This window comes from Amborella trichopoda, chromosome 13 (assembly GCF_054954075.1).
Source record: "Amborella trichopoda isolate Santa Cruz 75 chromosome 13, AtrichopodaSantaCruz75HAP2 v2.0, whole genome shotgun sequence".
Lineage (NCBI taxonomy): Eukaryota > Viridiplantae > Streptophyta > Magnoliopsida > Amborellales > Amborellaceae > Amborella > Amborella trichopoda.
Window position 1 is genome coordinate 48757935 of NC_142348.1, and position 9594 is coordinate 48767528.

At 36.5% G+C, this 9594-nt stretch overlaps 1 protein-coding gene across 2 annotated transcripts; it reads left to right on the forward strand.

Moving 5' to 3' along the window:
* The first annotated feature begins 2169 nt into the window (after positions 1-2169).
* Positions 2170-9382, forward strand: LOC18446043 (uncharacterized). Of its 2 annotated transcripts, XR_016048365.1 has the most exons (6): positions 2170-2623; positions 3373-3606; positions 5788-5871; positions 6778-6859; positions 8323-8452; positions 8628-9382. XR_016048365.1 is itself a non-coding variant. In XM_006856169.4 (5 exons), the coding sequence occupies exons 1-5, from the start codon at positions 2340-2342 to the stop codon at positions 9036-9038; spliced, it is 1143 nt and encodes a 380-aa protein (XP_006856231.3). In that variant the 5' UTR covers positions 2189-2339; the 3' UTR covers positions 9039-9382. The 2 variants fall into 2 exon arrangements, 1 of the variants encoding a protein (XP_006856231.3); XM_006856169.4 differs by lacking the exon at positions 6778-6859 and having other exon boundaries at positions 2189-2623.
* The last annotated feature ends 212 nt before the right edge of the window (positions 9383-9594 follow it).

A 9594-nucleotide genomic window follows, 5' to 3' on the forward strand; every position in this document is an offset into this window, starting at 1 on the left:
AAAGTTCAGCTTGAAAGACCCCTGAGTTGGTGGAGTCCAAAAACTAATAGGGTAATTGCTAACCACTCCCATAGTCATTACGTTTTGAAGGTTAACCCCTCCTTGGATACAGCAAGTGAATACTATAAGGAGTGTTTAATATTATCCAAGACTCTTTCAAAAGGCTGACAATTCCTATCGAAGGTTCTTCTATTTATTTCTTTTTAAATTTCCCACATCACCACACCTCTTGCTATCTTCCAAATAGCATTATTAACCTTTAGGGGATTCGGAAACAGGAGCTGTATGATGATTCCTAAGACATTTTCGGGCATTGACAAAGAAACCCCCATAATTTTGAAGAACCATCACCAAATCCTAAAAGCAAAGGGACAATGCAAGAGTATGAGGCTCAGATTCAGCATCACTCTTACACATTAAGCAAACATTAAGTAGAAATTTTCATCTGTTGATCATATTATCGAAAGTAATGATCTTATCTTGAGTTGTTAACCATATGAAAAATTGAACTATGTAGGGGGGGGGGAAGGGAAGGGGGAGGGTATTGGTCATTTCCAAATCTAGGCAACTTCTGGTATAGACCATCGCCACTGATCATTGAAAAACAGTTTATAATAGGATTCATCGAAAATATCCCATCACTTTCTATATACCGGATAATATCATCTTTTGCATTCCGAGGGATATACACCTTATTATGTAATTCTAACAAAGACCCACACTGATCAGCTACCACATTAGAAATTCTATTATATGAAAGATTCACATTCCACATAATATCATTACCTATACCATCCATAATTTCTGCCTATACGATCCATAATTTCTGCCACCTTCGCATTTGGATTAACCACTATAAAACATAATTTTTAATGCGCCATTATATAATACCTTATAGCTAGAAATTTAAAGGGATTCCTTAAAGGAATTCTTAAGGAGAAGGTTTGTCTTTCTTTCTGTCCCTTAGTTTTTTTTCATTATTGAGAGTTAAAAGGCATAAATAAGAGTACAGAGAGAGATATGATAAATCAGCGGTCCTTGACCCGACCGAGTTTTGTTTAGGTTTGGGTCATTGTTGGAAAAATCAGACAATTTAACCGTTAATTGTCTGGTTGGATGGGAATTGGCCACTATCAGTTTCAGTTTTGGACGGTTTTGGCGATTGACCGGTATTTTTAAAAAAAATTCAAAAAAATGTTTATAAATTTTCAAAAATAAAAAATTTGATTTGTTATGCATTTTTTAATATTCTTTACCTTATGAAAAAAGTAAAATTTATTTTGGTCATTAATAACTTTAATTCAAAAAGTGATTCATTAAAATCCATTTTTTCATTAATTTTCAACTTCATTTGAATGTATTTTGTTTTAATTACTCTTTATATATTTTTCATATTTTAGTAGATTTTTTCTGTATATTTTTTATTTTTTCAACACTTTTTTGACCACCTAGGACTTGCCTGGTTAGAACGGTTGAATCGGTCGATTTACTGATTAGGTCGGTTAAACTGCTTTTGGGTCTATGTCGGGTTAACCATTCCGATTTGATTTTGTGATCACTGGTTTGGGTCTACTTGACGTTCAACCAATTTGGTCCAAGTTCAGCTCCAACATAGTTCTTATCAAGCTGGTTCGGGTTGGATTTGGGTCAAGGCTAACCCGACCCAAATACATTTAGTATAAATTACATATAAATGACACTCTTTATGTACCGTTAAAATGCAGAAATGTACACATTTACCATTTATTTTTAATTCAAGAAAGTCACAATCATCATTGACTATTAGATTTAAAATTGGGTTTTGAGGATGTATCATTGATTCAATATAAAGTCCAAAATAAAATTTTTCGAACAGTATGACATACTTTCATCTATTGAATTTTATATTTAATAGCTAAAAATGAAATGGTCTCCTAATATACAATCTTATAAAACATATAAAATATTTTTTATATATTTTTATTTATAGACGTGAACCAAATCCGATTGGGGACCAATTGACTTGGACTCGACCCAGACCCAAGCCGGTTCTGGTTGGAGTCTCACCTAGACCTGGTCGGTCGAGCCCTTACCACCCGTAATAGAGAGTTTTTTCTCGATAAATTGCCTTTGTTTTACTTTTTTATCATTATGTTGCGTCTAAAGTCTAAACTGATATTAATGGCCTCTTTTTTTTCTTTTCTTTTTTGACAACGCTGATATTAATGGGCTCCTTATGGTGTCCTCTCCATCCCAAGTTTCATGCTTTTCAACAGTCGACCGTTGGAAATCCAGAGAGGGAAAGTTGAGAGAGAAAGCTAGAGAGAGAGAGAGCAGAGAGAAGAAGCTCAGTCATTAGGATGGTTGCTCTGAGGAGGAGCAGAACCCAGGCGTCCTCTGCTTCCAATGAAAAAAAGCCTAACGAAAATGCAGAAATGTTGAGTGAGAGTGAGAAGAAGATGGTGGGTTACGAGCAGTTGAGACTTGAGAGGATCAAAATGAACTTGGAGAGAATGCAGCAGTTTGGCATTACCAATCTTTCCATTGAACTTTCTTCTCCTGCAAAATCATTGAAACGCAAGGCCAGAGACACACCCGAAAAGAAAATGCCGACTAGGCCTTTAAACCCTAGGCGCTCTTCCAGGTACTGAAACCTTTTATAGAGAGAAAGGGAGATATATGATAATGGAATGTTCTGAAAAGTCACATTGGAAACTACTGATAGTTTTCAATTTAGCCTGGTCTGTCACATTGTGAATAGTGTTTTTTTCCTTTTTCTTTTTTGGGTGATTTTTATATGTTCAGAGGCGTTCAGCATTTGACTTCACGAAGGTTTCGGTGTTATAGGTTCATGTTTAGGTTGCAGAATGTCACTCCTTTTGTTCTTAGGTCATACTCTCGTTGGGTTTTTTGTGTTTATGAGAGTTTGGGGTTCTCTGAGTTTGATGTTTGGTTTGCAAAATGATCCCCTTATTTCTTATTAGGTTATATTTCCTATAGATTCTTATGTTTTTGGGGGCTTTAAATTTTTTGGGTTTTTGTCTAGGATTGAAATGTGAGCCTTATTTCTTTTCAGTTCATGTCTTATATGCCATTGGATGTTTATCAAAACTTTAAGATTTCTGGGTTCTGGTCTAAACAAGAAATGCTTTATCGGTTCTTGTTTAAACGGCAGAATGTGAACACTCTTTTTTATCGTTATATATATATATATATATATATATATATATATATATATATATATTTAAATTTTTTTTTTTTTTGGTGCTTACAAAAGCTTCTGTTTTCTGGTTTTCATGACTCAGTGGGAGGATGTAAGCCATTCTTTTTCTTCTTTATGTTTACATTAAAAAGCTTTATATGGGCGTCTAAGTTTCCTTGGTTCTTCTTTAGATTGCAGAATGTTGCCCGAGCTAATTATGTGGAGATCCGAAGAAACAAATCTCAAGAGTCGAAAACTGTAGAAGTCTCGGATTCTGATCATTTAATGCCTGAGATATATACTGACGAAGATGAGAAGCGATTGGGATCTTGTGAGAGTGGCTGGGTTCTCTTCCGAGATGGTTATGGGAAGGATGGAAGGCGTATATATGACCCTGTAAAAGGAAAAACATGCCATCAGTGCAGGTAAGTGATTTGAGTGCATTATTTGGTTTGAAAGTACAATTAATTGAGCAGAATGGCAGCCCATGTAGCCAACCCAATTAGTTGGGAAAGGGCTTTGAAAGTACAATGGACTAGGGAAAACAGTTTGACATGGTTTATCACCTTCGGATGAAATTGTGGATAGTGATAAAGAAAGGTGGATCCACTAAAGCAAGACATGACCCTAATGGTAGGTCCATTCTCTATCTCCATCACCATTCATTGTTTCATTGGACACTTATGACCTGAGTGGTCTATGGTTTCCATAGTTCATTGGATATTTTTGTGCTTTTCCTTTCCTTGAGGCATATTACTCTTGGATTTGATTCATATTCTTACTGCCATTTTGCAATTAGTGATTACTCTTATTTGCATGTTTGAATTTTACTGGATAACCCTATGAAACGTTAATTGCGTCATGGAGAGCACTTAATAGGCATTTTTGGGTTCTTCTAAAAGAGCAGTTTATTAATGGGTATTGGGTAGGGTTTAGGTTGTGTCCCTGGACTAATCTATTCGTGTGCGTCCACCTTTCAAGTGGATTGAGGATCCAAAAGTTTACCTGTCTTTCATCTAAAGCACCACAATCATGAATCTGAAAAGAAATTGATATTGAGCCGTAAAAAGGATCCGTTTTGTACCCTTTTCTTGGAACTTTTCATTTCAATTGTTTAAAGATCATCAGATCTACAATGTTTTTGGACTCTAAATGCCTGGATTAGGGGTAGAAATGGATTTGCAGTGATTCAGGATATGCCTTGGCTCCTAAAACCCTTGAAAACCAGGGTGGATGCATGAGTAAGCGGACTCAACAAGAACTCTTCATTTCTTAACTTTTCTGGTTTTGATATGTTTAAATGTAATTGATTTTCTTGGCCATCTGGGGAACTGCTTAAGTATAAAGCAAAGGATCCATTAATATGCATGGTTAGTAAGCCAGACTCAAAATTGCTAAGCCTAAAACTGAATGCAAATCTAAGATTATGTGTGCACTAACTAATAGAATGTAACGAGATCACAAATTAATAAACTTTTAATTTTTGATGCATTTGTGAACATGTTTAACTTATGAAAGAACAAAATATATATTTGAGAAGAATGCTATTGCTAGTACTAGAAAATCCTGCCAATGTTACTACATTAATTTTACTCTTGTTACTATATCTTACATAGTTGTGTTTAGAACAAATTTTAACATAGCCTTGTTGTTTATGCTCACACATTTCATTTTGAATTCACAATGGCCATACTTGAAGGTTGTCTTGGTTTATATAAGATGGGGTCGTGAGAGTATGAAATCGGCTTGGAATCTGTAAGAACTATAAAGGGATTGGGGTGTCTTGCTTGAGAGTTGATAGGAAACATGAGGATGTGTACGTCCCAGAGAATAAGATTTGGTACTACTTTAAATGAAACCAAAGATAGATAGCACCATTCTTGAAAGATAAAAATAAGAGAATCCCATTTTAAATGAAAGATATACGGGGGAGATGCAATACTGGAAGATGTATATGCGAGAAGTTTTCAACTTGGTAGCCAGGTGGCCCGATTGAGGCCAGGCAGCTCCATTTTGCATTGCTTGAGTGCTACAAGTCATTTGACATGATGCATACATAACATGTCTATCTATGCATGTGTAGATTTTTGCATACATGCCTGCATTTATGCACGTATTTTTGCATATATGTATTTGTGTAGGGGGTTGGGGGAGACAATTGTGCATATAAACCATATATCATGTGGGCTTCTTAGAAATAGGAGCTACCCCCATTAGAAAAAATTAATTGAAATAATGATATTCTTCTTCCTAATAGATCATTCGTTTGGGTATTAGTTGTTGAAGGTTGCGATAAATGCATCTTGGATGCTGAACTATAACTCAGCATTCTGTAATAAGAAATAATTGACCGAAGAATAGTTAATATACTATATTTTTAGGAACTGGCAATTTAACAATCCATATAGACGGATCCCATATGGCTGCGAGTACAACCTTATGGTTATAAGAATATGTACAAATCTAGATCCTTTTTCCATAAATTTCTGAAGATTTGCAAAATTGATTATTCTGGGATAGGCAAGAATATTTGGAGAAGATATTATTCAGAGTTCTATTTAGCACCTTTTTTCTTCTTCTTCTTTTTTTATCTGCTTTTGTTTCAGGCAAAAAACTCTTGGACATCGTACTAGCTGCAGCAAGTGCAAAATAATTCAAGGGCAGTTTTGTGGTGATTGCTTATACATGAGGTGAATTTATCTACTTCCTTGTTAAGGAGTTTGTTTCCTTTCCTTTTTTTAATTACTTAACATGCCTTGGATTTCACTGAATCTCTCATGAAATTCCATTTTCAAACTATGTAGGTACGTCGATAGTGTTTTTGCTTGAATGTTCATCTCCTTCTAGTTAATTGACCCATTTCCTGCATAATATTCCCTATATATTACAGTGTATTTTCTGGAAGATAGACTTTAGGATCTAGGTTTGTTTATGGAACAGTTGGCAATCTCATGAATCTGATCTTTGAAATCAACAGTTTAGTCATGCATGATCTCTCTGTAATCAACGGTTAAGTAGTTACCATTTGGGGAATCTGAGTTTCCAATAAATAATTTGCAAACTCTTATCAACATTATTGGACACGGGATGCGGATTCAATGTGCTAGGTTGGTCTGATGAACTGTACGTCTTGATGCGGTCTTGATGCAGGTGCATCACTTTTCATGCAGTTAGTTTAAAAAAATTCTAGAAATAGAGTTATACAAAGATAAGCATGTATATGTGATTGATGTAATTGTAGGCATTTAATTTAGTATTTGTCTCTAATATATTATGGAAGTAGTGAGAAAAGTTATGGTGATTTGTGGTCTCACTGTGGGTAATGGCCTTGATAGAGCGGAATAGCAGAACAAGATTTATGTTGCCGACCCTAAAGAGTTGGGATATGACTTTGATGATGATTATTTGTCTCTAATATATTAACTGTCTGAGTTGCTAATAGCCTATATACATGATACACCCGCTCCCCCAAATAGTTAGGGCTCCAACCTATTGGTCGAAGGCGACTCAAGTAATGTTATCACCAGGGCCTTGGGCTCGTCCCCTTGTCCCTGGACCCTGTTTTCTGTTTTTGAAGAGGTAAATTACTTGTGCAGGGACATCACAGTTGCTTGGAGTCATATTTGGCGAGAAAGCAATTCCCTAGCTGACGCTCTTGCCAAGATCGGTCCCACAAATGTCAGTAACTGATAATTTTTTGCAAGCTCAGTCCACTGCGAATCTCTTCTCTATGTTTTTCTACCTTTTTTGGAAAGTCCATGTATAGAACTCCCTCGAAGAGGGTTGCCATTTTTGTCTGTATATAGTCTCCACATCTCTGAGGCTTATCTTGGTACTATCCTTGCCTTTTAATATAACAGTTAACTTCTTAAAAAAAAACTATGACATTTTCTGGTTCTATTATAGTTTTCAATTTACATGTAAATTAAAATAATCCATACCCATTAAATAAAAAAGAACGTATTTAACCAAGTGACATTTAGTTTAGTCTTGATCTCTAATATGATTAACCGAATTCCTTCAGAATAATGCACGAAGTAAACTCGATCTTTCACCCAAAGCATCCCCAAATTTTATAAAATCTTTGAATTCAAAAAAATTAGATACCTATCGTTTTTCCCCTTAAAACCATGGAAAAATGGTTTTGAGGGAGTATTTACACCCGTGCCCCCCAAAACCAGAAAAAAAAGAAAAGAAAAAGAAAAAACTGGCCCCATTTCGGGGGAGAAAATGATGAAAACACCCTGCTCGTGGGCATTTTCCACCCATTAGCGGGCTCCTCCGTACAAAGGCACATCACGTTGACTGATGTTCCCTCATATGCAGGTGCATCATGATAGATTGCATATGCCAGTGGGTCATCCTCGTAGATGCAGCGGCATAACTATGTTGCTTACATCCATCCCTTCCTTGAAGCTGCTTCATTACAATTTATCATCCATGCTAAAATAGATTCCTTTCATACTCATGAATGGACTCTTGTCTCTGTGGGTTCCTAATAGAGCTCTGGTATGGGATGGGTTGGTCACTGTTCCCCAGTATCCATAAGGACGATGCCTATTGTGAGAGAAGCCTTCCTCCTTCAAGGTCCATTTAAAATTTTAACTGAAGTTGAGGTAACTTTGGGGACAGCTTAACCAATGCCAATTTTCGGAAACTTTGATGCACAGTGGAGATCTTATGGTTTTCATATGTATGATATAGTACAGTTTCATTTAGTCTTTGTGTGACATGTTGGCCTAAGGCAACTTTCATTTTATTGGGCTGCATGAAAGGGCCATGTCACTAAAACGAGTATCCACCTTGTGGAATATCATTTGGATGCAGCTTCCCTTCATGTCTTCAGAGTGTGCTCTTGAGCATCACTCTATAACCCCCATTAGGACTCTAGCATCTGTTGTTTACCTCAACCTTCCCCACTTTCTATTTCTCTGATTTGATTGAATTGGCTTGAGAGAGAGAGAGAGAGAGAGAGAGAGAGAGAGAGAGGGAGAGCGTCACTGCTTATAAAGAATCTGAATTTTACAGATTCATAAGAACCAAATTCTTCTTGGCTGTTGCAAATTCAATGGCATTATCTTGAAATTGGTAGATAGTGTCAGTATCGACCAATTCATGCCCTTTTACTCTTTCTATTACAGGTATGGTGAAAATTTGCTCGAGGCCATTAAGAAACCTGACTGGATTTGCCCTGTCTGTCGAGGGATTTGCAACTGTAGCGTATGCCGACTAAAGAAAGGATGGCCTCCAACTGGTGCTCTCTATAGGAAGGTAAACTTTCAATATTACTTTCCAACTATATAGTAAATGTTCAAATTTAATCTTCATATTATTACACTGAGAATGATACTAGATCTCATGTGGTTTTGTCTTTGATTGTAGAGTGACCTTTAAAAGTGGTTCAAATTTCCATGTTTCTTATGGAATTGAATGACGTTTTTTCCAGATTAAGAGTCTTGGATTCACATCAGTTGCACAGTATCTCATCAAAACTAGGAGATCTATTAATGACTCAGAAAACCCAGTTCCAGAAGATAAAAAGGAAGAGGATTTGTCACCTTCTAACAAAGTATATGAGGAAGAGGATTTACCTCCTCAGCCAAGCGCAAGGAGGTCTCTCTCATTATCAGATACCCACCATGCATCACTGGAGAAAAATACATCCATTACAAACTCAGAATTTGATCTTGGACAAGAGGGGGAAGTGCTTATATCTGAAAATAACCCACGGATCGACTCAAATGTGAACACTAGTAATGGAGAAGAGGGGGAATTGCTGATATCTGATTTATTTAAGAACAAGAAAGCTGACCAAGAGAGCATTGCTAGACTGAGAACGAGGTTTAATCTGGCCTAATTGATCCCGTTCTGTGACTGGGCCTACACTTTCATGTAATGGGGGTGATTTTGAAACTTTGACCTTTTGCAAACTTGGTATCACCGAAGGCATGGAGCTGGACTAGGTGCAAATTTTGACTATGGAAATCCTAGTGTTTTGGTTTTGAAAACTGATCTAAAGAAGGATGAAGAGACTCATCCCATGAGATGAAAGTGGAAGAGCAGCATTCATATGATCAGTTCGCAACTGTACAATTCTGAAAAACTTTCTTCACTTGTACATATTTTTGTCTGACTGTCTCATCTTAGAATTAGATGAGATGTGCTGATTATATCCTAATTTCCATCATATTTTGTTTTAAATTTTGTTTTCCCTTTTCTCCAGTTCATCTCATTGGTGTGCATCCCTTTGTGTGTGTGTAGAGAGAGAGAGAGAGAGAGAGAGAGAGAGAGAGAGAGAGAGAGAGATTACTGACTAAAATAAAGCCTAATTGGCCCCCCATTAAGTATAGCAGTGATACCATCAAGTTCTTGGTGCCCACTATAGGAACGCTTTGTAAAAGTAACATGCTTTT

Coding starts and splice junctions, on each gene's coding strand:
- LOC18446043 (XM_006856169.4), top strand. CDS start 2,340: ATGGTTGCTCTGAGGAGGAGCAGAACCCAGGCGTCCTCTGCTTCCAAT. Junction 2,624..3,372: donor AACCCTAGGCGCTCTTCCAG/GTACTGAAACCT, acceptor GTTCTTCTTTAG/ATTGCAGAATGTTGCCCGAG. Junction 5,872..8,322: donor GGTGATTGCTTATACATGAG/GTGAATTTATCT, acceptor TTTCTATTACAG/GTATGGTGAAAATTTGCTCG.